Below are 26,214 nucleotides of genomic sequence, written 5' to 3'. Positions count from 1 at the left end.
TATAAATTATCTGGTTATTGTTTTTCCCATGTGTTAAAAGATCTCAAAATCATAGAGAGAGGTATACTGAGCAAATTAAGACTGACCTAACATTTTCCCATTGATAAAGGTAGTGTACAGTACCTTGAGTCATCTTAAAAATAAAAAATAAATCCTTTTTGCATAGAAGCAAGATTGTTTACCAGCACATCAAAATGACAAAACAATATAACGGTAATGTCAGTGCCCAAACACAGCAACAATTGGCTTGCTCTGTCAGGTGCCATCTAGTTGCTGCCAGTGTGCAAAACAGCTGAATTCCCCCCCATAAAGTTGAGGAGCAGCATTAACATTTAATTTCATAGGATGGAGATGGATATATATGTACAGTGAGAGAGAGAACGCGCTATACATTTTATTTTTTTATTTACAAGGGCATGGGCACTCGTCCCTCTATAAAAAAATGTCATGTATTTCAAAATGTGACTTTGGGAGTTAATGTTGGTTTCCTTCCCAGAACACTGATCCTTAATGTTACGGCCAAGTGAATAAGTTGGCCGTAGACAGACAAATGCTCACGTGAGACTGATTGTGCATGATTTGACCGAGCAGAGCTCTCACCCACTGTCTGACGCATCTCGTCATGGAGAGACACACACACTGCATATGCATCAATTTCTCATAATCCTTGATGGCTGTCTTACCAGTCAATTGTCACGCAAAAGCTCGATCAATACGATATGTCTATTTGGTCGCTGTTTGTTATTGTGACCAGCTAAGGAATGTGATACTCAAACCTTGAACAGTGCTATGAACTCTTGTACCTTGGTTATGTATTACACATATTCCTTAATGAATGTGCTTGTACCAGTCCTAGATACACGCATTAGGAATGTGTCCAATCATTACGGGACACCCTGTATGTGTATGTATATAAATATATATATATATATATATATATATATATATATATTGTGCACAGCAAGTGAGAAAGTATTAATTATGGGAAGGATCCGCTGACATTTTATGTTTAATAGTAAATCATATGAAGTCAAATGCAGATGACAATCTGAACCTTTTAATACAGTAACTATATAAAATGTGAGTCATTTATACCGTATATTGTAAAATTAAGAGTCCGGTCCAATGCCCTGTAACCTTAGTTTGTCACACAAGTGATGCTGGTGTCATACCACTATGCAGTAAATAAAATACATATCTCATAACAATTTGTATTTCATGCATAAACTTATTATGACTTTAACCAAAGAGCCATAAAACAGAAAGGGCATAAAACGCAAAATATTTAATACTTTCAAATGTAGAATAGAAAAGCGTGTTTTAACCTTTTTGTACCATGTACTTTTTATTGATGGTAATTGATTTTACAAGTACACCTTACTGTGTATCAATCTGTCCCAAGTACCCCCTAGAGCTAAAATTATGTCCAGTTAACTGGTGTTACCTCATACCTAGAAATTCCATAATCATAAAACCAATTGTTTTTACACAGATAATGGAACTCCGTGGTGACTTCTAATACCTGTACTACTTATAAACACTGCCTGCAATATGGATCAAATTGATATAAGCTTATGACATATAAAATGTTAGTTATTTTAAAACAAGGAAACATTGAAGATAGTAATCAGTGATTACTTATTACCAAATAATCAACCAGATGTACCAAAGCTCTGGAAAAGGCTTTAAATTACCTTTTCTGTACATATGTACAGGTGGGTAGTGTGTGTTTCATGATGGCATAAATAGTATCATCACAGTCTCAAACATACTGTACAATGGCATAACTTATTACAGTGTGAAGAGGATAGAATGATGATGGGATTGAACCAGATTTGTGTTATGAAGACCCTGGATCAAGATCAGGAATGATTGGCTACTACTCAACCATAAAACATCACAGACATTACTGACGCGTTTTGTCTCCTAGGAGACTTCATCAGGGGTGTGTGTCTTAATAGGTCCTATATGCGTATATGACAGATGTAGGTAATGTCTCAGTAAACAACTTCATTCAAGATCGTTACCTTAATTGTAAATTAACAAGGAATATTCCAGTAAATCCAAGTATAAAATAAAGTGCATATTTTATACCTCCTCAGTGCATACTTGCCTACCCTCCCGGAATGGCCGGGAGGCTCCCGAAAATCGGGTGACCCTCCCGGCCCCCCGGAAGAGCAGGCAAGTCTCCTGATTTCAGGGGTCACCCCCTGCCCGGCCGCCCACTTAGCGAGTAAAGTGGGAGACTGGGAAGGCGATGACGCGATTCATGTTGAATTGCGTCATCATAGCCACGCCCCCCTGCTGTATAATGCTGTTAATAGCGGCATTACAAAGCGAGGCGTGGCTTACAAGATGCAATTCAGCAGCCACGCCCCCGTTCCACCTCTGGCCCACCCCCTTTCCGCCTCTGGTCAGGACCCCTCTGACCGTCACCTCACTCGCCCCCCTGCTGAGCCGATCGGCTTCTTTCTCCCGGAGAGAGCAGCCCAGAAGTCGGCAAGTATGCCTCAATGCTATATACCTGGATGCCAAACTGGGTTCGCATATAGGGCCTATTAAGACACACACCCCTGATGAAGTCTCCTTCGAGACGAAATGCGTCAGGTATTTGTCTGTGATGTCTGCTGTGACCCCAAAAAGGAAGAACATTCAATGTGCCTTTTAAGAAGAACCTTTTAATAAATCACGTTGGACTTTTTATTGTTTATGTATGTGTATTACCATAAAAGGACCAAGGAGAGGGCTACTAGTATTGTGAACCTGATTGGAGCGCCATACCACTATTATTTCTATATTTTACCTTTTGATTCCCACCACCAGGGGAGTAAAGTGGTATTAGGCTGCTTATTCTATATCATTGAAATAGCGCGAGAAGGGGTATTGTATTGATATATATATATATATATACACACACACACACACGTGTGTGTGTGTGTGGTGTGTGTGTGTGTGTGTGTGTGTGTGTGTGTCTCGTGTGTCCCAGATATGGTTTTAGTGTTCTGGACTTTTTAGATGTATACTGTAGATAATATATTCATACTACGGCATGATACAAGGAATCTTCTGTTCAGATGGTATCTATTTTAAACCTGTTGAATAGTTCAATTAGGTTTACTACTTTTACACAGTCCTTTCTAGATGTGACAGTTTTTCTTGGAGAATACTTATTAGGTACAACTCTTTACAGCAAGAGCACTGATCGAAATACCACTCTGTTTGCCACCAGTAACCACCCCAAAGCACTTAAAAATGGATCACCAATACCAAAATTTGTTCAAGTCCTGCGGAATATTTCAGATACTGGTAAAGTAAAAATACAGCTACAGGAAACGTTGGCAAGACTCGTGGACACACTCCGCAAATAATAAAGAGATGTCTATTCAAGGCATACCTGTACAACATCTTTAATAAACCACATATAAAAAGACTGAAACCTACTAATAGCAAAATTGTCATTACCACATAATAGCAGCTGTTTTCTAGAGCCATTCAAAAGATTTGGCCAGTTGTTAGTACTAGCATACTGAAGAACGTATAAAGACAACCACTGATATCATTTAAGAGATCCTAATTTGAAAGTATTGCTAAGACTATGAATAACTAACAACATCGCAGGATGTAACAGTGTCTGACATCGCCAGAGGTGCAGGATGCCTGCCAATCAATGACTTTTTTTTTTAAAGGGGCAATCATTTACAAGGCATGGGGCCTAATTCAGACCTGATCGCTGTGCTGCTAATTTTGTTGTCATGCTATCAGATAGTCTCCACCCAAGGGGGAGTGTAAATTCACCCTTGCAAATGTGCGATCGCATGTGTACGCCGTGAGAAAATGTCACTCAGCCAGCGAACAGCTGCAAATCCCTTCGCAACTCACCCTCAAATGGTTTTTCCAGTGTGCGCAGCCCGGGACTTACTCCTACACTGCGAAAAGAACAGGCTGATTGGGTCCTGAGCTGACGTCCCCCGTCCCCTCCCCTACAGAAAACGCTTGAGCACACCTGCGTTTTCCATGACACTCCCAGAAAACGTCCACTTACCACCAACAAACGGCCTCTTCCTATCAATCAGCTTGCAATGGCAAAAACACACAGCAGTGATCAGGTCTGAATGGGGCCCATGGTTTTGACTTGTAAGTGTTCAGCTTCTTAACTTTTTTGGTGAGACAGTCACCAAGCATACCATCTGTAAAACACCTAGGAATATATATACTGTATACACACACACACTTTCTGGAAAATCTATGATTTTCTTTGATAACAACATAGTTTAAACGGCAACACTGTATGTAAGGAGGCCAAATCAGGGCCGTTTTTTCAATCCCGGGGATCGGGATTGGAAAATGCTCAATCCCGGGATTCCCGGGATTGTACTGTACTTCATTAAGCCCCGTTTCAAGTTCATAATGAAAAAAATTAAACAAATAAATTTTTATATATATATATATATATATATATATATATATATATATATATGGTACATACAGCCCGGCAGGCACTCTGCTTCAAGGAATAAAGTGCCCCTGTCCCCTCAGTGATGGAAGCAATAGGGTAAATGAATGCTGAGTCGTTTAAACATCAAAGGTGTATTGGAAAAATCATGATGGGATTTTTCCAATACACCTTTGATGTTTAAAAGACTCCGAGTGCTGCAGCATTCATTTATTCTATATATATATATATATATATAGATATATATAAATACTCACTATGGAGTAGAGGGGTCACTGAGGTCCAGAGGCAGGCAGCAGAGCAGCGTAGCGTGAATAACACTGACACACTGTCATGTGTCACTCACAATCCACCTGCTCTAGAGTCCTCCTTACCTTAAAATTATGGCGGGCGGGAGGGCTGGCTGGCTGGCAGGCAGGCGCACTGGAGGACGGATGCGGCAGAAGGAGTGGGCATGGCTGGTAAGGGGCTGTGCAGCGTGACCTCGCTGACGTCACGCCGCACACAGCAGGGCAGCTGGGGCCGGGCAGCGTCTGAGGCTGAGTGCTAGTGCTCAGTGGGGCTGCCCGATCAAGAATCAATAGTGCGCATGGGCACTATAATCCCGGGATTGAAGGCTCCAATCCTGGGATTCAAATCCGGCATTTATGGCCCCAAATCACGGGATTCCTCCGATCCCGGGATTGGCCACCCTAACTGTATGTAGTAATCGTATCTGGTGGTCAGAAAATCTGAGAACAGGAAAAATATAATAAAAACTTAAACTACTGTATGACACATAATAAGTGTTTGTTAAGTCATGGTAATGACTTCACTTTAAAGTGCGACACCTGACTAAAAATGATATTATTAGCCAATATACTTTACAGATGGTACAAGTCATTTCAAGGTATGTGAAAAAAAGCAGGCCCGAGCATCTTAAGCCAAATTATGCTTCGGCCTTTATGGCACGTCTATTTTAATCTTCTCAATTCACTAAATTACTCCCTAGCTCTCAAGAAAACTATATCAAAGACAACACATGAAAGTGGGGCAAGCACTTGCTGTTTGCCGGGTGCAAAACATTGATGCTTAACCCTTGCAATACTGAGTGCAATGCATAATAGTTAAAAATTTGGAAAAAATGGGCAGAAGCTAAATGATGTTTTTAATTAAAAGTAAAGTATCTGCTTCGTCTTATAATTATGGGAACATGTGAAGGTTGGAGAGTTCCGGTTGAAAATGAAATGCCGTAGGGACCAAGAAACCTAATTAAACATGGTAAAGGTAGAAGGGAGATTGAAGCCTCATTAATAACTTATGAAGGTATCAGATAAGAACTTGCCTTTGGGAGACCAAGATGCTGCCTCTTGCTAATTTAAAGGCTCTTTATGATTACCTGAATGCAGGCCCTGAACATGAAAGCCTAAGCTAATTTTCCACACCAATCTTCAAACGAGTGAATGAAAACAAGCTTTTATTCCAGCAGTGTGAAAAGTAAATGTTTCAGTTTAGTATGATTTTGGAGCATATGTTGAATGTACTCATTCATCTATAATATACGTGTATACTTAGTTATAACCTGTGGAAAAATTGTATTTATTTAAATCTGAATGTATTTTCTAATCTGACTAGTTAAGACTAATTACACCTTTATAATCTGGTATTTGTAAATTTTCTCTGTATTTTATTACTAATAACCATTTTTTTGAGCTGAAGATTACTTAACATATAAAATGCTATAGAAAAAAAGAAAAGAAAAAAGGTGCTAATGAACTAAACATAAAATAATCAAAAAAGGTGCAAAAAATTTTTTTTATAAATATATATATTATAAAAATATATATAAAAAAACAGTAGTCAATCTCTTTGGTAATAACAATGTTTAGCAGAATACCGATCTGGTAAATGAGTTAAGACATATATAATATAAAAAATATAGAAATAATTTAATATCTATTTATCAATTTAGCAATATATCTATACATATACAGAATTTGCTGAATTCAGTGTGACTGTTTTTCAGGCACTCTAAATACTACATAGCGCCATTTACGGTATATAAATTTATATGGAGATTTTATCATTGCTTTTATATTTTGATATATAAATATTAAATTATTACTATATTGTTTAATATTATCATTGTGTCTTGACTCATTTGCCAGATCAGCATTCTGATAAATATTAAGTATTTTGCACCACCAACACCCTCCTTGCTTTGTATGTAACATATAGGAATGGAATATATTCCAAAGGAAGACAAATAATAAAAACAATAGTTAATATACTGAAGGCAAAAGGATTAAAAATTTCAACATTTGTATTTCACATACAGAATAGTTGGTGTGTTCCATGTAAATGTTTTTTTTTTTTTTTTCTGGAATACTCTCTCTAAAATATACTAAATTACATTTAAAAATTGCCCATCTCTTTCAACCCCATTTCCCTTAGCACCTCCTGATTACATTTTATAGCAGTACTTCTCACAGTGACCACAGGAGGAATCGAGTCTATTCGTATGACAAATCACGGAGCAACAGCAATTTGTAATAATAGGTTTCTGGGGAAAAAAGATCTACCTGAAGCAACATTCTAGAAATAATAGTTAAAGAAGAGTTAACTAATGGAAATAATACGTAAATGTTTTAATATAAGCTATGCACTGTTAACAGGAATACATTTGAAAGCAATTTACAGAAATAAAAATAATAAAAGAAACAGCCCAAGATATGGTTCAAAGAAAGAAAAATAAAAGCACAGAGAGAAACGTAAGGAAGAAAAATAAGAGGAAAAATACAAAAAGGAGAAACCTGAAAAAGTGAAAGGTGAGAAGGGAATACAGGATGAAGGCAAAAAGGAGTAGTGAGAAAAAGGGTATAAAGGATTTCAGATTCAGATATTAAAATAAATAAATCAATAATAACAGAGTTACATCTGATCAGGTGATTGAGATAAAAGTATACTGACAAAGGTTCCTAAATTCTTCAAGAAGCATGTAAGACTGCTTGGTAGGAGGGGCAAGATATACAGATGTGTCCTCATACACTACTGCAGCATTCACGCCAAACATCCCTTCTTGGCTTGCCAGGATCCCTTTGACTCAGTATGCACTAAGCATTTTTCACTCTTTAATGCAATGTCACAAAATCACTTCACAAGACTGCTCTGATTAATTTGATATGCAACACCTGTATGTCTGTGTGCAAGAGTCTGAATCTGCATATGAAACTGCCGTGATACAGTGACCACTGCCTTACTTTTTTATGCCAATTTCCATTGTGCTTTATCTGCGACTTTGTACATATTTAAAATAAGATTTTACTCACCGGTAAATCTATTTCTCGTAGTCCGTAGTGGATGCTGGGAACTCCGAAAGGACCATGGGGAATAGCGGCTCCGCAGGAGACTGGGCACAACTAAAGAAAGCTTTTAGGTCACCTGGTGTGCACTGGCTCCTCCCACTATGACCCTCCTCCAAGCCTCAGTTAGGACACTGTGCCCGGACGAGCTGACATAATAAGGAAGGATTTTGAATCCCGGGTAAGACTCCTACCAGCCACACCGTATAACTCGTGATACTATACCCAGTTTAACAGTATGAAAACAACTGAGCCTCTCAACAGATGGCTCAACAATAACCCTTTAGTTAACAATAACTATGTACAAGTATTGCAGACAATCCGCACTTGGGATGGGCGCCCAGCATCCACTACGGACTACGAGAAATAGATTTACCGGTGAGTAAAATCTTATTTTCTCTGACGTCCTAGTGGATGCTGGGAACTCCGAAAGGACCATGGGGATTATACCAAAGCTCCCAAACGGGCGGGAGAGTGCGGATGACTCTGCAGCACCGAATGAGAGAACTCAAAGTCCTCCTCAGCCAGGGTATCAAATTTGTAGAATTTTGCAAACGTGTTTGCCCCTGACCAAGTAGCAGCTCGGCAAAGTTGTGAAGCCGAGACCCCTCGGGCAGCCGCCCAAGATGAGTCCACCTTCCTTGTGGAATGGGCTTTTACTGATTTAGGATGCGGCAGTCCAGCCGCAGAATGCGCCAGCTGAATTGTGCTACAAATCCAGCGAGCAATAGTCTGCTTAGAAGCAGGAGCACCCAGTTTGTTGGATGCATACAGGATAAATAGCGAGTCAGGTTTCCTGACTCTAGCCGTCCTGGAAACATAAATTTTCAAGGCCCTGACTACGTCCAGTAACTTGGAATCCTCCAAGTCCCTAGTAGCCGCAGGCACCACAATAGGTTGGTTCAAGTGAAAAGCTGATATCACCTTAGGGAGAAACTGGGGACGAGTCCTCAATTCCGCCCTATCCATATGGAAAATCAGATAAGGGCTTTTACATGACAAAGCTGCCAATTCTGACACACGCCTGGCTGAAGCCAAGGCCAATAACATGACCACTTTCCACGTGAGATATTTTAGATCCACGGTTTTAAGTGGCTCAAACCAATGTGATTTTAAGAAACTCAACACCACGTTGAGATCCCAAGGTGCCACTGGAGGCACAAAAGGGGCTGAATATGCAGCACTCCCTTAACAAATGTCTGAAGTTCAGGTAGAAAATCGACAGAGCCGAGATCTGTACCTTAATGGAGCTTAATTTCAGGCCCATAGTCACTCCTGCTTGTAGGAAATGCAGAAATCGACCTAGTTGAAATTCCTCTGTTGGGGTCTTTTTGGCCTCACACCAAGCAACATATTTCCGCCATATGCGGTGATAATGCTTTGCAGTTACATCTTTCCTGGCTTTAATCAGCGTAGGAATGACTTCCTCCGGAATGCCCTTTTCCTTCAGGATCCGGCGTTCAACCGCCATGCCGTCAAACGCAGCCGCGGTAAGTCTTGGAACAGACAGGGCCCCTGCTGCAGCAGGTCCTGTCTGAGCGGCAGAGGCCATGGGTCCTCTGAGATCATCTCTTGAAGTTCCGGGTACCACGCTCGTCTTAGCCCATCCGGAACCACGAGTATTGTTCTTACTCCTCGTTTTCTTATTATTCTCAGTACCCTTGGTATGAGAGGCAGAGGAGGGAACACAAACTGACTGGTACACCCACGGTGTCACTAGAGCGTCCACAGCTATCGCCTGAGGGTCCCTTGACCTGGCGCAATATCTCTCTAGTTTTTTGTTTAGGCGGGACGCCATCATGTCCACCTGTGGCCGTTCCCATCGATTTACAATCAGCGTGAAGACTTCTGGATGAAGTCCCCACTCTCCCGGGTGGAGGTCGTGCCTGCTGAGAAAGTCTGCTTCCCAGTTGTCCACTCCCAGGAATGAACACTGCTGACAGTGCTAGTACGTGATTTTCCGCCCATCGGAGAATCCTTGTGGCTTCTGCCATTGCCATCCTGCTTCTTGTGCCGCCCTGTCGATTTACATGGGCGACTGCCGTGATGTTGTCTGACTGGATCAGTACCGGCTGGTGTAGAAGCAGGGATTTTGCCTGACTTAGGGCATTGTAAATGGCCCTTAGTTCCAGAATATTTATGTGTAGGGAAGTCTCCTGACTCGACCATAGTCCTTGGAAGTTTCTTCCCTGTGTGACTGCCCCCCAGCCTCGAAGGCTGGCATCCGTGGTCACCAGGACCCAGTCCTGTATGCCGAATCTGCGGCCCTCTAGAAGATGAGCACTCTGCAGCCACCACAGCAGAGACACCCTGGTTCTTGGAGACAGGGTTATTAGGCGATGCATCTGAAGATGCGATCCGGACCATTGGTCCAACAGGTCCCACTGAAAGATTCTGGCATGGAACCTGCCAAAAGGAATTGCTTCGTAAGAAGCCACCATCTTTCCCAGGACCCGCGTGCAGTGATGCACCGATACCTGTTTTGGTTTCAGGAGGTCTCTGACTAGAGATGACAGCTCCTTGGCTTTCTCCTCCGGGAGAAACACTTTTTTCTGGACTGTATCCAGAATCATACCCAGGAACAGTAGACGTGTCGTCGGAACCAGCTGTGATTTTGGAATATTCAGAATCCAACCGTGCTGGTGTAGCACCTCCTGAGATAGTGCTACTCCCACCAACAACTGCTCCTTGGACCTCGCCTTTATTAGGAGATCGTCCAAGTACGGGATAATTAAAACTCCCTTTCTTCGAAGGAGTATCATCATTTCCGCCATTACCTTGGTAAACACCCTCGGTGCCGTAGAGAGTCCAAACGGCAGAGTCTGGAATTGGTAATGGCAATCCTGTACCACAAATCTGAGGTACTCCTGGTGAGGATAGTAAATGGGAACATGCAGGTAAGCATCCTTGATGTCCAGGGATACCATGTAATCCCCCTCGTCCAGGCTTGCAATAACCGCCCTGAGCGATTCCATCTTGAACTTGAATTTTTTTATGTATGTGTTCAAGGATTTCAAATTTAAAATGGGTCTCACCGAACCGTCCGGTTTCGGTACCACAAACAGTGTGGCATAGTAACCCCATCCTTGTTGAAGTAAGGGCACCTTGATTATCACCTGCTGAGAATACAGCTTGTGAATTGCCGCTAGCACAGCCTCCCTGTCTGAAGGAGTAATCGGCAAGGCAGATTTTAGGAACCGGTGGGGTGGAGACGCCTCGAATTCCAGTTTGTACCCTTGAGATACTATTTGCAGGATCCAGGGATCCACCTGTGAGCGAGCCCACTGATCGCTGAAATTTTTGAGGCGGCCCCCCACCGTACCTGGCTCCGCCTGTGGAGCCCCACCGTCATGCGGCGGACTTGGAAGAAGCGGGGGAGGACTTTTGCTCCTGGGAACCTGCTGTTTGGTGCAGCCTTTTTCCCCTACCTCTGCCTCTGGACAGAAAGGACTCGCCTTTTCCACGCCTGTTTTTCTGAGTCCGAAAGGACTGTACCTGATAAAACTGCGCCTTTTTAGGCTGTAAGGGAACATGGGGTAAAAATGCTGACTTCCCAGCAGTTGCTGTGTAAACTAGGTCCGAGAGACCATCCCCAAATAACTCCTCCCCCTTATAAGGCAAAACTTCCATGTGCCTTTTTGAATCTGCATCCCCTGTCCACTGGCGAGTCCATAAGCCTCTCCTAGCAGAAATGGACAATGCACTTATTTTAGATGCCAGCCGGCAGATCTCCCTCTGTGCATCTCTCATGTATAAGACTGAGTCTTTTATATGCTCTATGGTTAGCAGAATAGTGTCCCTGTCTAGGGTGTCAATATTTTCTGACAGGGAATCTGACCACGCAGCGGCAGCACTGCACATCCATGCTGACGCAATAGCTGGTCTAAGTATAATGCCTGAGTGTGTATATACAGACTTCAGGATCGCCTCCTGCTTTCTATCAGCAGGTTTCGTGAGGGCGGCCGTATCCGGAGACGGTAGTGCCACCTTTTTAGACAAACGTGTGAGCGCTTTATCCACCCTAGGGGGTGTCTCCCAACGTGACCTATCCTCTGGCGGGAAAGGGAACGCCATTAGTAACTTCTTAGAGATTACCAATCTTTTATCAGGGAAAGCCCACGCTTCTTCACACACTTCATTTAATTCTTCTGATGGGGGAAAAACTACGGGTAGTTTTTTCTCCCCAAACATAATACCCTTTTTAGTGGTACCTGGGTTTATATCAGAAATTTGTAACACCTCTTTCATTGCTTCAATCATGCAACGAATAGCCTTAGTGGACATTAGACTAGACTCATCGTCGTCGACACTGGTGTCAGTATCCGTGTCGACATCCACGTCTGCCATCTGAGGTAGCGGGCGTTTTAGAGCCCCCGATGGTCTTTGAGACGCCTGGACAGGCACGAGCTGAGAAGCCGGCTGTCCCGCATTTGGCATGTCGTCAAATTTTTTGTGTAAGGAGTCGACACGTGCACGCAATTCCTTCCATAAGTCCATCCACTCAGGTGTCTGCCCCGCAGGGGGTGACATCCCTTCTATAGGCATCTGCTCCGCCTCCACATCATTATCCTCATCAAACATGTCGACACAGCCGTACCGACACACCGCACACACACAGGGAATGCTCTAACAGAGGACAGGACCCACAAAAGCCCTTTGGGGAGACAGAGTGAGAGTATGCCAGCACACACCAGAGCGCTATATAATGCAGGGACTAACTGAATTATGTCCCCTATAGCTGCTGTTATATATACTGCGCCTAAATTTAGTGCCCCCCCTCTCTTTTTTACCCTTTTCTGTAGTGTAGACTGCAGGGGAGAGCCAGGGAGCTTCCTTCCAGCGGAGCTGTGAGGGAGAAATGGCGCCAGTGTGCTGAAGGAGATAGCTCCGCCCCTTTTTCGCGGACTTTTCTCCCACTTTTTTATGGATTCTGGCAGGGGTAATTATCACATATATAGCCTCTGGGGCTATATATTGTGGTATTTTTGCCAGCCAAGGTGTTTTTATTGCTGCTCAGGGCCCCCCCCCTAGCGCCCTGCACCCTCAGTGACCGGAGTGTGAAGTGTGTATGAGGAGCAATGGCGCACAGCTGCAGTGCTGTGCGCTACCTTGGTGAAGACTGATGTCTTCTGCCGCCGATTTTCCGGACCTCTTCTTGCTTCTGGCTCTGTAAGGGGGACGGCGGCGCGGCTCCGGGACCGAACACCAAGGCCAGTTCCATGCGGTCGATCCCTCTGGAGCTAATGGTGTCCAGTAGCCTAAGAAGCCCAAGCTAGCTGCAAGCAGGTAGGTTCGCTTCTTCTCCCCTTAGTCCCTCGCTGCAGTGAGCCTGTTACCAGCAGGTCTCACTGTAAAATAAAAAACCTAATTATATACTTTCTTTTTAGAAGCTCAGGAGAGCCCCTAGTGTGCATCCAACCTCGGCCGGGCACAAAATGTAACTGAGGCTTGGAGGAGGGTCATAGTGGGAGGAGCCAGTGCACACCAGGTGACCTAAAAGCTTTCTTTAGTTGTGCCCAGTCTCCTGCGGAGCCGCTATTCCCCATGGTCCTTTCGGAGTTCCCAGCATCCACTAGGACGTCAGAGAAAACTAATTCCTGTGCAGTTAAAGTCTCAGCATGGTGTCTCTAGTAGAGACTGAGTTGTGGTTTGTTGTGCTTACAGTGTGACTAACATGAAGATTTAATAGAAAAAAATCACTTTGCCATACATCGATCAGTGCAGCTTTCTCGTGCCACATGGTGTATTGAGGCTAGGTGTATGACACATCTGAACATAGGTACAAATTACTGCATGTGGCAGCAGAAATATGTCAGAGTAGCAAATTTTGGTGACTGGTGGTAGAAGAGACAGGAAGAGGGAATAAAATATATTTGGGGGAAGGGGAATGTCAATTTGGATAATCAAGAAAATACTTTTTTTGTAGTCCTCCAAAGCCTAAATGTATTAGGCCTTAAAAAGTGATATAGTGGAGACGGATAAAGAGTGATAAATGACCAGCCAATCAGCTTCCTAACTGCCATGTCAGAGGCTGTGTTTGAAAAATGACAGGGGCTAATTGGCTGGTCATTTATCACTCTTCAGCCGTTTCCACTGTAGCACTTTTTAAGGCTTAATACATTTGGGACAAATTGTTCAGTGCTGTCTCACTAAATGCAGAGAAAATATGAATTTGTCTGGAAAAGGACAACATTTTATGCAGCTTGGACAGCACATGGCATTCACGCAAGAATAGTTAAAGTGCATTTTCTGTCACTTTAACATGGAATTAACTGCAGGTTAATTTGTTCCAGATTTCAACCCAGTCCTTCACAACAAGAGGTTCAAAGCTAAACTTTCTATAGATTGTAAGCTTGCGAGCAGGGCCTTCCTACCTCTATGTCTGTCTGTGTCTTTGCCCAGTTTTGTTTTATAACTGTTGTTCTAATTGTAAAGCGCAACGGAATATGCTGCGCTATATAAGAAACTGCTAATAATTTCTTAACAAAGATGATTATATTAGACTTTGATTGGCACCCAATGTCTGTGATTCTTAGCATTACAGTATGTAAAATATTCTGGCAATACTGTGCACACCAGTTCTTGGAAAAATGCCAATCCTGAGGTAAAAATATCAGTAAGTACATCCTGATAAAAAGTGGCACAGAGAGGGAGTGAGGAGCGGGTACTAAATAGCTGAGCCTGGGCTTGCTGGAGGGGTCCAGCTGCTAAATTTTCCCCTTTTGCAGCACTGCTGAGGGGAACAAATGTTCCCCTGTGCAACTGGCGATGCCCTCTGTGCTTTCTTCGCAACAACAGGAAACTTGTATTTCCATTTTTAATTTTAGGGTATTGGGCCACGCCTCTCTGCATATGACCACACCCCCTTTAGTACTGAGGAGCCGTGGCCATTCTTGTCGGCCTTATAAACAGAAACATTATTCATATAGACCAGCTGGTTTTGCCAATATAATACAGATATTATTAATCTTATTACTACTTATTTTTGTTCAAAGATTTTTTTTTAAATATGCATCCGCAAAAATAGTATATACAATTCTTCCAATGCAATCTGTTATGTTAGAAAAACAACCAAAGAATATAGTAATTTATTAGCAAGATTGTTATCAAAGCTACTGTGCAAGTTTTCCAAAAACTAAAGGCCCATATAGACGGGTTGATGCGGGGAGAGATGTGTGCTGAGCGAACTGCTCAGCACACATCTCTCTTGCCGCTCAGCACAGCGCGATCTGTGCTGAGCATGCGGGGGGAGACGGGGGGCCGCTCACTTCACCCAGCGGGTGAAGTGTGCGACCCGCTAGATTGGCAGGCCAATCTAGCAGCAGCGATAGCGATGCGCGGGGCTGCGCATCGCTATCGCTGTAAGGGCTACACACGGAGCGATCAGGCTTATATTCTAAGCAATCTAGTCAGATTGCTTAGAATATCGCTCCATGAGTACCCCCCTTAAGGCTCACAGTTACTACTTTCAGACTAGTATTGAAGAGCAACAGATGTGATCGATTTTCTACCTTTTAAAATTACTGGTGAAAAATGCTTTGAATAGTGATTGTGAGAAGAGAACCTGTATAAAAGTCCTCATATTAAAAACAGCAGGTGCTCAGGAAGTAAATAGAGTATCTTCCACAGATTTGAGGCTTATCTTGTCCTGCAGAATTCAGATTTGTAATTTGTCATTAGGAAAGGCCACCTAATAACCTGGGAGACATACTCTAGGGATGTATTTCAAAGAAAGAAAGGCCTAGAATCCTGCAAAAATGTGAGTATTTGCAGGATATACAGTAGATCAAGGCCACCCCCACCTGGTAATGGAGCCTAAATCGGGGGTCTTCTGTGAAGGTGCCTATATATCATGGTTCTTGGTGGTAATCTGACTGCAAACTCCAGCACAAAATGGCATTACTGTAGGGTGCCAAAGGAAAAACGCTTTACTATTGGATTAAAACATTTTTCTCCTATTAAATTATTTCTCACTTCAAAATCCAGTTCCAGTGTGCAAGTAGTAGCCGAAAATCTAATTTACTCATGCACTGATAGACAATCGACAGGCCTGGTGAAAGGTAAGACTATCTATAGAAGTAAGCCAGTGTCACCTGGGGACTGGACATCACTTACTGCCCCTTTCTATAACAGCAATAAGTAGAAATGGAAAATCTTATTTCATACTGTAAACTATGGCCCTCATTCCGAGTCGTTCGCTCGGTATTTTTCTTCGCATCGCAGCGTTTTTCTGCTTAGTACGCATGCGCAATGTTCGCACTGCGACTGCGCCAAGTAATTTTGCTATGAAGATAGTATTTTTACTCACGGCTTTTTCTTCGCTCCGGCGATCGTAGTGTGATTGACAGGAAATGGGTGTTACTGGGCGGAAACACGGCGTTTTATGGGCGTGTGGATAAAAACGCTACCGTTTCCGGAAAAAACGCGGGAGTGGCTGGAGAAACGGAGGAGTGTCTGGACGAAAGCTGGGTGTGTTTGTGACGTCAAACCAGGAACGACAAGCACTGAACTGATCGCAGATGCCGAGTAAGTCTGAAGCTACTCAGAAACTGCTAAGTAGTTTGTAATCGCAATATTGCGAATACATCGTTCGCAATTTTAAGAAGCTAAGATTCACTCCCAGTAGGCAGCGGCTTAGCGTGTGTAACTCTGCTAAAATCGCCTTGCGAGCGAACAACTCGGAATGAGGGCCTATGTCACTATTAAAACGCCTCCATAATGTGCCAATTTTCCAACAAGTTTTAGAAGACTTACTCTAGACAAATTCAAACGTAATATATTGTACTCACTTCTTTATGATGGACTTGACAGTGCTTCATAAAACGTGAAGTCTTCTAAATATTTTTATGACTATCCCCTGATATAAAAGTTCATATATATAACTTGTGTTTTAACACCTCATGACCCTTAAAGTGTGGTGGCACATCCATCCATGTACAGTACTGTGACACAAAAGGTGGCACCACTAGTTAGAATATATCATCACACTGAGATGAACATAAGATGGTTTGCCCCGCTGAGTACCAAGAGCCTAACCTATCAGATGATCACTTTGTTCATGCACTTCAGCGGTGACACTGATATAAAAATCTAATGAAATGAACATTTCAACCAACCACCCTCTGTTCAGTATTATCATTTCTCCCCATTATCATGGGTCAGGAAAATAGTTATCACGTACAGCTAATTTACGCAGCTACAGAACATGTCAAACAAGAAACTGCAAGACACGCTATTTCACAAGCAGAACTATTATTAGCTTTTATTATGTAAAGGTGATTTTCATAACATGAGAAGAAATTGTGGTAGCTGAGAACTGGTTTTGCAGTGATTTTTTCACACCTGAGTTATGAATAGGTCTCTTTACATGAGACAGAGGAGCTCATGAGTTCTAAGTGAACCTTCAAACCAGTGTATGAATCCACTTTATATACTGCAGGAAATACCGGATGCAGGGAGGCTGAAAGGACAAGCAAGTGAATTAGTGCTTTGAATTTGAGATATTAAAAATACAATGAATTTATTTAGGAAGTGCTTTATGACACAACTTATAACTTTGATGTAAGATCCTTGTCCTCTGGCAACTGATTCAAATTACCTTAATGCTTGCTGGGTATTATTTATTGTTTAAAATGCATATGTAGTTAAAACAGGCCAACACCATAAAGCAGCATTGCTGTTTGATTTACGACACACATAATTTAATGCCAATACGTTCATTAATATGCAAATACACTATAGCTTGTTACAGTGGATTCCATTAAATGCACAGAAGGCTATGGGCAGAATGCCTTGGTGGTCACTGTGATACAGGTATGAAGTAATGATATGGACTGACACTCAATCACATCAGGGTGTAGTAGGTGGCTATGGAGATGATTTCTAGGGGAAATCAGTACTATGAGAGCCTGAAAGCAAACAGCAAGTGTGAATTGAGTAAGATGTGAGCCAGTGACGTGCGGTGGGGTGAGGCAGGTGATACTTCAGCATACACCAGAGTTTTGACTATATAAAGTATATGAAAAATACCAAGAATATATTATAAATATCTTCTTTGTATTATTCTAATCATTTTTATAGTAAAAAAATCTGGAGTATAAAGTCTAAGGCAGGGTAGGCCTATCTTTTCCGCACATCTCTGATCAAAACCCACCATGTTTCCAGCAATATATACTGCTGGGAATGTAGTTATGTGCATACATTACAGAAGAGAAAAGACAACTCTATCTTTCTGGGGCTCTTAGAATAAAATGAATACTTAACTTTTATTAGACTTCAAAGGACTTATAGTGACATACCAACATATAACATTTAATAATAAAAAGCAGGTAATACTGTTTGCTGATGAGCCTCTCGTTACTACAAATGTAAATGTGTGTTCACTTGTTTAATTTACATCTGAGATACAGTCCTGTGACAAATATTAAGTCTATTTAGACAGCTATAAATATTTCTCTCTAGAACCTCATACAGACAGATGGAAACACATGTTGCCATGATTCTAACTTTTGTATCCAAAAGGTAACAATACATTAATATGTTGCTTATTAACCCACTATGTGGAATCTGGATGGTTACTTGTTACAATAGTACCACAAACATCACATTACAGTAAATTAAAATAGAAACATTTCTTGCCATACACATTTTCTCTGCCACTACCATATAGCAGAGAACAATCTAGTTTAATACACATATAGTATCAGCACAAATTATGATAAGTATTGTTACTGTTGGTAAATTAGATAGTAGTTGATAAGGGTATATATAAAAAGTACCTTGTACTGCATTTTGTTCTCAGAGGATAGCATGTGTCGTGTACAAGGTTTCTGCTATTGAAAATCTGCTACGTGAGCTTCTCATTTACAATGAGACAACCATATTAGGTACACACATGAGCCCCAAAGACCTGTATCTGCTTTCATCTCTTAATGTGCCTGTGAATTGGCACAGGGGAGAGGTCCCTATTCGTAATTAGTTTATCTTCATGCTTAGTAATAATAAGCCCAACAAAAAATTAGTAACATTATTACTATTGTGTGTCAAGTATAGCAATGTAACTAAAGATATTTCTTCAAAAAGACTCTGGTCATTATTAACTCCACAATTAAATTTTATCAAACCGCTCATTTGAATGGTAAATACCAAGAAAGAAGTTTCACATGAAGGTGACATCCAGGGTTTCTGCTGTCTACAATCATATCCTAGGACATCAAACTGTAGATGAGAGAACCCACAGGTGTTTCTTCACGGAATCAGATTCACAGTGTAATAATTATTTCTATAAACCGCAGACTAAACTGGATATTTGCCTAATACCTTCACACACACACACAATTGGGTATAGTATATAGGCATGCAATTAAATGAGCGGTAATATTAGCGCATAAAATTTGCAAAAGCGGCGTGTACAGTGTGTAAGCCACCTATTATCCTGTGAGTGTTATACAGAGTTACTGATTGTTTAAGAGCTGCAGCATATGATTGTTACGGCAGTATTTAATAATTCACTGCAGCGTTACTATCTCTAGCGGGACTTATCTGATGCGGCTACCCGCCCAGTGTCCATTCATGGGAGGTAGCGCCTCTACTCATGATTGCGGTAGCGGCGTGCAAGTGCGCTGTCCGTACGACGTGCACATTTGGCCTGGGTGGCTCTGTGTACATTAAACAAGTGAACACACATTTAAATTTGTAGTAACGAGAGGCTCATCAGCAAACGGTATTACTTACTTTTTATTATTAACTGTTATATGTTGGTATGTCATTGTAAGTCCTTTAAAGTCTAAATAAAAGTCACATTTTAATTTTATTCTAAGAGTGCCCCAGAAAAATACAGTTGTCTTTTCTCTTCTGTAACGTATGCAAATGTTGTTTACAACTCCTGGGAGCACCGCCGGTCCTTGATGCTAGCTATATAGTAATATCTTTCACTCAAAAGAGTGTTATTATTTAACACATATCAATATTCTTTCCAGATACCGGCTCACTTATATTTTCATTACCCCATGGGGTTAACCCAGTGCTTTTTCTACCCCCAAAACAACTTTTCCTAGATGTAGTTATGTGACCGGCAGAATACCTCTTCCTACATCCAGCACCCTTAGAATGCAGACTAGCAGGGACTATTCCCACTCGTGGGTGTCCACGACACCCATAGAGTGGGAATACAACCTGTGGCGTGCGCAGCTCGCCACCGAGTCAGCGGTGCAGCGAGTCTGCAAGGGGCTTGTTGTGCTTGCACCATATCCATGCCGAGATCCCCGCATCAGTATGTGTGTAAATCTGGCTCTGGTAGTAGCCAGTACCGCCCCCAGACATTTACCTTACTGCACGTCTATGACGTAAGCACATGACTACAGTTAGCCAGGGTCTATATTACTGTATAAGGAACTACTTTGTGCTGAACAGCATATAATTTATCTGATTGAATTTATTATTTGTGTAGACCTGTGTCCACAAAATTAAACCCTGTACAAGTACTTGAATATTTCTTCCAAGATTGCTACGACTGTGTATGGCCATCTACTATACCAGTCCACCTACTGCAAAATAAATATATATGATGATCATGCTGTCACAAATGTGTTGCAGCAAAACATATTTATTTTCTAAGTCTAGAGCAATGCCTTTCTTCTATGATTAATTAGTGGGGGAAAAATAAAACTGTCATGCAGAACTATAAAACGTATCTGCAGTGTTTTATGGCTATTCTCTGCAGCCAAGTCTCCAAATGCTGAAATTGTGTATTGAGTTTTAAAAGATTTTCCAATGCAATTTGGTAGACATGTATGGATGCTGTATTCACAAACCGAGGAGTGCAGTCATTTTGGGTTTAGAAAAAAGACACATTAAAAAAAAAAGGTAACAAGAAAAAAACCCAAACATGGGTGGAAATGGTATAAAGCCATATTTGTGTGCTGACCTGTTGTAGCCGACCTGTGCAAACATGATGGGGTCCTGCACCCCGGACCCATACCTGGTATTAGGGACCCCCAGTGACGGAGACTCCTTGCCGATCGGCCTGGGGGCTTAACCCTATATCTGCAGATACACGCAACTAAGAGGTCCGTATTATCTGATTATTGGGGGTAATTCTGAGTTGATCGCAGCAGCAAGTTTGTTAGCAATTGGGCAAAACCATGTGCACTGCAGGGGGGACAAATATAACATTTGCTGAGAGAGTTAGATTTCGGTGGGTTATATTGTTTCTATGCAGGGTAAATACTGGCTGCTTTATTTTTACACTGCAATTTAGATTTCAGTTTGAACACACCCCACCCAAATCTAACTCTCTCTGCACATGTTATATCTGTCCCCCCTGCAGTGCACATGGTTTTGCCCAATTGCTATCAAAAATCCTGCTGCGATCAACTTGGAATTACCCCCAAGATGTAGTATTATTTTTCACTCAGTGTGCATTAGGGAACACAAATTGTTTGTTTTTTCTTATAAAGCCATATTTGTAAGTAATTAAATATCTGAGACCAGGTAAGTTGGATGTTCATTTTAAGCAGTCTCTTGTGTCATAACAACAAAGGGGTTATGGTGGTCACTCCGAGTTGATCGTAGCTGTGCTAAATTTAGCACAGCTACGATCATTCACATTGACATGCGGGGGGGATGCCCAGCACAGGGCTAGTCCGCCACGCATTTCAGTGTCAGCCCCCCCCTTCCCCCCAGAAGTGAAAAGGCATCGCACTCGCCATTCCCAGGAGAGGGGTGCACTCACGTACTCCCCACCCCTAGGCTTGGGTGCGGTCGGCTGTGACTACCGAACTCAATTATATATATACAGAGAACCCTGCACTCTCCTTAGCAGTTTCATTCACCTTAATGCAACTAGATAAACAATGGGATTTTGGTTTATGAATTGTACAATGCACGCAAGCTTGCGGCCCACTCCACGGGACCCCATTTCACTGCAAGTCCTACTCTATCACATAAACTTTCACACAGATTTTTTAGAGACCTGGCAACTGCGGCTTCATTGGGAAAAAATGTGCTTACCTGGTTTAAAGCTTACCTGCCACACTTATGGCTTTTTAAAGGTAAGACAGTCACTAACGCAACTTCACAAGTGTGCTTACCTGGTTTAAAGCTCACCTGCCATTTGACTTCTGTCTTTCATCTAGTTGCATATTAAAGCATTAAGGTGATTGAAACTGCTAAGGAGGGTGCAGGGTTGTGTGTGTGTGTGTGTGTGTGTGTGTGTGTGTGTGTGTGTGTGTGTGTGTGTGCGTGTGTGTATATATATATATATATACACACACACATATATAGTACATACATACAGTATAAATATATACACTATATACTGTATAGTGGAAGGGGCAGTCTGTCTACAGGGATACACAAAACTACCTGCTGTGACTCACCAGGAACAGCGGTTAAGGGAAAATAATTGAGAAAAAATATTGTTGAAATGTTGTCCGACAATATACATAACAACATAGACGCTATAGCTGAGTAGAGCCCTATGTCGCATTAAACAGTCTAATATTTCACAAGCAACTAAAGTGTTAAAGTTAATCACAGATAATATTTTTCAGGCACAAAAGTAGAAAACTGCAAAATACTGACATCCCTTGTTTTCTGTTAAAAAAATGAACTGCAAAACATCTAGAAGTCATTATTTTTTCAAATGCAGTGTTGTGTCTGTAATAATAAGATTTTACTTACCGATAAATCTATTTCTCGTAGTCCGTAGTGGATGCTGGGGACTCCGTCAGGACCATGGGGAATAGCGGCTCCGCAGGAGACAGGGCACAAAAGTAAAAGCTTTAGGATCAGGTGGTGTGCACTGGCTCCTCCCCCTATGACCCTCCTCCAAGCCTCAGTTAGGATACTGTGCCCGGACGAGCGTACACAATAAGGAAGGATTTTGAATCCCGGGTAAGACTCATACCAGCCACACCAATCACACTGTACAACCTGTGATCTGAACCCAGTTAACAGCATGATAACAGCGGAGCCTCTGAAAAGATGGCTCACAACAATAATAACCCGATTTTTTGTACCAATAACTATGTACAAGTATTGCAGACAATCCGCACTTGGGATGGGCGCCCAGCATCCACTACGGACTACGAGAAATAGATTTATCGGTAAGTAAAATCTTATTTTCTCTAACGTCCTAGTGGATGCTGGGGACTCCGTCAGGACCATGGGGATTATACCAAAGCTCCCAAAAGGGCGGGAGAGTGCGGATGACTCTGCAGCACCGAATGAGAGAACTCCAGGTCCTCTTTAGCCAGGGTATCAAATTTGTAGAATTTTACAAACGTGTTCTCCCCCCGACCACGTAGCTGCTCGGCAGAGTTGTAATGCCGAGACCCCTCGGGCAGCCGCCCAGGATGAGCCCACCTTCCTTGTGGAATGGGCATTTACATATTTTGGCTGTGGCAGGCCTGCCACAGAATGTGCAAGCTGAATTGTACTACACATCCAACTAGCAATCGTCTGCTTAGAAGCAAGAGCACCCAGTTTTTTGGGGGCCTACAGGATAACAGCAAGTCAGTTTTCCTGACTCCAGCCGTCCTGGAAACCGATATTTTCAGGGCCCTGACAACATCTAGCAACTTGGAGTCCTCCAAGTCCCTAGTAGCCGCAGGTACCACAATAAGCTGGTTCAGGTGAAACGCTGACCCCACCTTAGGGAGAAACTGGGGACGAGTCCGCAGCTCTGCCCTGTCCGAATGGACAATCAGATATGGGCTTTTGTGAGACAAAGCCGCCAATGCTGACACTCGCCTGGCCGAGGCCAGGGCCAACATCATGGTCACTTTCCATGTGAGATATTTCAAATCCACAGATTTGAGCGGTTTAAACCAATGTGATTTGAGGAATCCCAGCACTACGTTGAGATCCCACAGTGCCACTGGAGGCACAAAAGGGGGTTGTATATGCAGTACTCCCTTGACAAACTTCTGGACTTCAGGAACTGAAGCCAATTCTTTCTGGAAGAAAATCGACAGGGCCGAAATTTGAACCTTAATGGACCCCAATCTGAGGCCCATAGACACTCCTGTTTGCAGGAAATGCAGGAATCGACCAAGTTGAAATTTCTTCGTGGAGCTTTCCTGGCCTCACACGACGCAACATATTTTCGCCACATGTGGTGATAATGTTGTGCGGTCACGTCCTTCCTGGCTTTGACCAGGGTAGGAATGACCTCTTCCGGAATGCCTTTTTCCCTTAGGATCCGGCGTTCAACCGCCATGCCGTCAAACGCAGCCGCGGTAAGTCTTGGAACAGACATGGTACGTGCTGAAGCAAGTCCCTTCTTAGCGGCAGAGGTCATGAGTCCTCTGTGAGTATCTCTTGAAGTTCCGGGTACCAAGTCCTTCTTGGCCAATCCGGAGCCACGAGTATAGTTCTTACTCCTCTACGTCTTATAATTCTCAATACCTTGGGTATGAGAAGCAGAGGAGGAAACACATACACCGACTGGTACGCCCACGGTGTTACCAGAACGTCCACAGCTATTGCCTGAAAGTCTCTTGACCTGGCGCAATACCTGTCCAGTTTTTTGTTCAGGCGGGACGCCATCATGTACACCTTTGGTCTTTCCCAACGGTTCACAATCATGTGGAAAACTTCCCGATGAAGTCCCCACTCTCCCGGGTGGAGGTCGTGCCTGCTGAGGAAGTCTGCTTCCCAGTTGTCCACTCCCGGAATGAACACTGCTGACAGTGCTATCACATGATTTTCCGCCCAGCGAAAAATCCTTGCAGTTTTTGCCATTGCCCTCCTGCTTCTTGTGCCGCCCTGTTTACGTGGGCGACTGCCGTGATGTTGTCCCACTGGATCAATACCGGCTGACCTTGAAGCAGAGGTCTTGCTAAGCTTAGAGCATTATAAATTGCCCTTAGCTCCAGTATATTTATGTGGAGAAAAGTCTCCAGATTTGATCACACTCCCTGGAAATTTTTTCCCTGTGTGACTGCTCCCCAGCCTCTCAGGCTGGCCTCCGTGGTCACCAGCATCCAATCCTGAATGCCGAATCTGCGGCCCTCTAGAAGATGAGCACTCTGTAACCACCACAGGAGAGACACCCTTGTCCTTGGAGATAGGGTTATCCGCTGATGCATCTGAAGATGCGATCCGGACCATTTGTCCAGCAGATCCCACTGAAAAGTTCTTGCGTGGAATCTGCCGAATGGAAACGCTTCGTAATAAGCCACCATTTTTCCCAGGACTCTTGTGCAATGATGCACTGACACTTTTCCTGGTTTTAGGAGGTTCCTGACTAGCTCGGATAACTCCCTGGCTTTCTCCTCCGGGAGAAACACCTTTTTCTGGACTGTGTCCAGAATCATCCCTAGGAACAGCAGACGTGTCGTCGGAAACAACTGCGGTTTTGGAATATTTAGAATCCACCCGTGCTGTCGTAGAACTACTTGAGATAGTGCTACTCCGACCTCCAACTGTTCTCTGGACCTTGCTCTTATCAGGAGGTCGTCTATTTTCTTCGAAGAAGAATCATCATTTCGGGCATTACCTTGGTAAAGACCCGGAGTGCCGTGGACAATCCAAAACGGCAGCGTCTGAAACTGATAGTGACAGTTCTGTACCACGAACCTGAGATACCCTTGGTGAGAAGGGCAAATTGGGACATGGAGGTAAGCATCCCTGATGTCCCGGGACACCATATAGTCCCCTTCTACCTGGTTCGCTATCACTGCTCTGAGTGACTCCATCTTGATTTGAACCTTTTTAAGTGTTCAAATATTTCAGATTTAGAATAGGTCTCACGAGCCTTCTGGTTTCAGTACCACAATATAGTGTGGAATAATACCCCTTTCCTTGTTGTAGGAGGGGTACTTTGATTATCACCTGCTGGGAATACAGCTTGTGAATTGTTTCCAATACTGCCTCCCTGTCGGAGGGAGACGTTGGCAAAGCAGACTTCAGGAACCTGCGAGGGGAAACGTCTCGACTTTCCAATCTGTACCCCTGGGATACTACTTGTAGGATCCAGGGGTCCTGTACGGCTCCAGCGTCATGCTGAGAACTTGGCAGAAGCGGTGGAAGGCTTCTGTTCCTGGGAATGGGCTGCCTGCTGCAGTCTTCTTCCCTTTCCTCTATCCCTGGGCAGATATGCTTATGGGGACGAAAGGACTGAGGCTGAAAAGACGGTGTCTTTTTCTGCATAGATGTGACTTAGGGTAAAAACGGTGGATTTCCCAGCAGTTGCCGTGGCCACCAGGTCCGATGGACCGACCCCAAATAACTCCTCCCCTTTATACGGCAATACATCTTTGTGCCGTTTGGAATCTGCATCACCTGACCACTGTCGTGTCCATAAACATCTTTTGGCAGATATGGACATCGCACTTACTCTTGATGCCAGAGTGCAAATATCCCTCTGTGCATCTCGCATATATAGAAATGCATTCTTTAAATGCTCTATAGTAA

The 26,214-nt window shown here is 43.0% G+C and overlaps 1 protein-coding gene across 4 annotated transcripts in view; it reads right to left on the bottom strand.

Moving 5' to 3' along the window:
- COMMD10 (COMM domain containing 10) overlaps nucleotides 1-26,214 on the bottom strand; it is a 788,131-nt gene that overhangs the window by 412,157 nt on the left and 349,760 nt on the right. The window contains exon 6 of one of the 4 annotated variants that reach the window (XM_063964169.1): nucleotides 17,078-17,254. The exons of the other annotated variants lie outside the window; for them this stretch is intronic. Within the exon in view, the coding sequence (XP_063820239.1) occupies nucleotides 17,198-17,254 (57 nt within the window). The 3' untranslated portion in view covers nucleotides 17,078-17,197. Of the gene's footprint in view, nucleotides 1-17,077; nucleotides 17,255-26,214 lie in introns of those variants that run through there. 4 annotated transcript variants of the gene reach the window in all.

Source organism: Pseudophryne corroboree, chromosome 1 (genome assembly GCF_028390025.1).
Source record: "Pseudophryne corroboree isolate aPseCor3 chromosome 1, aPseCor3.hap2, whole genome shotgun sequence".
Classification (NCBI taxonomy): domain Eukaryota; kingdom Metazoa; phylum Chordata; class Amphibia; order Anura; family Myobatrachidae; genus Pseudophryne; species Pseudophryne corroboree.
The sequence above is the reverse complement of the archived record's forward strand: the minus strand, read 5'-3'. Positions and strand labels throughout refer to the sequence as shown.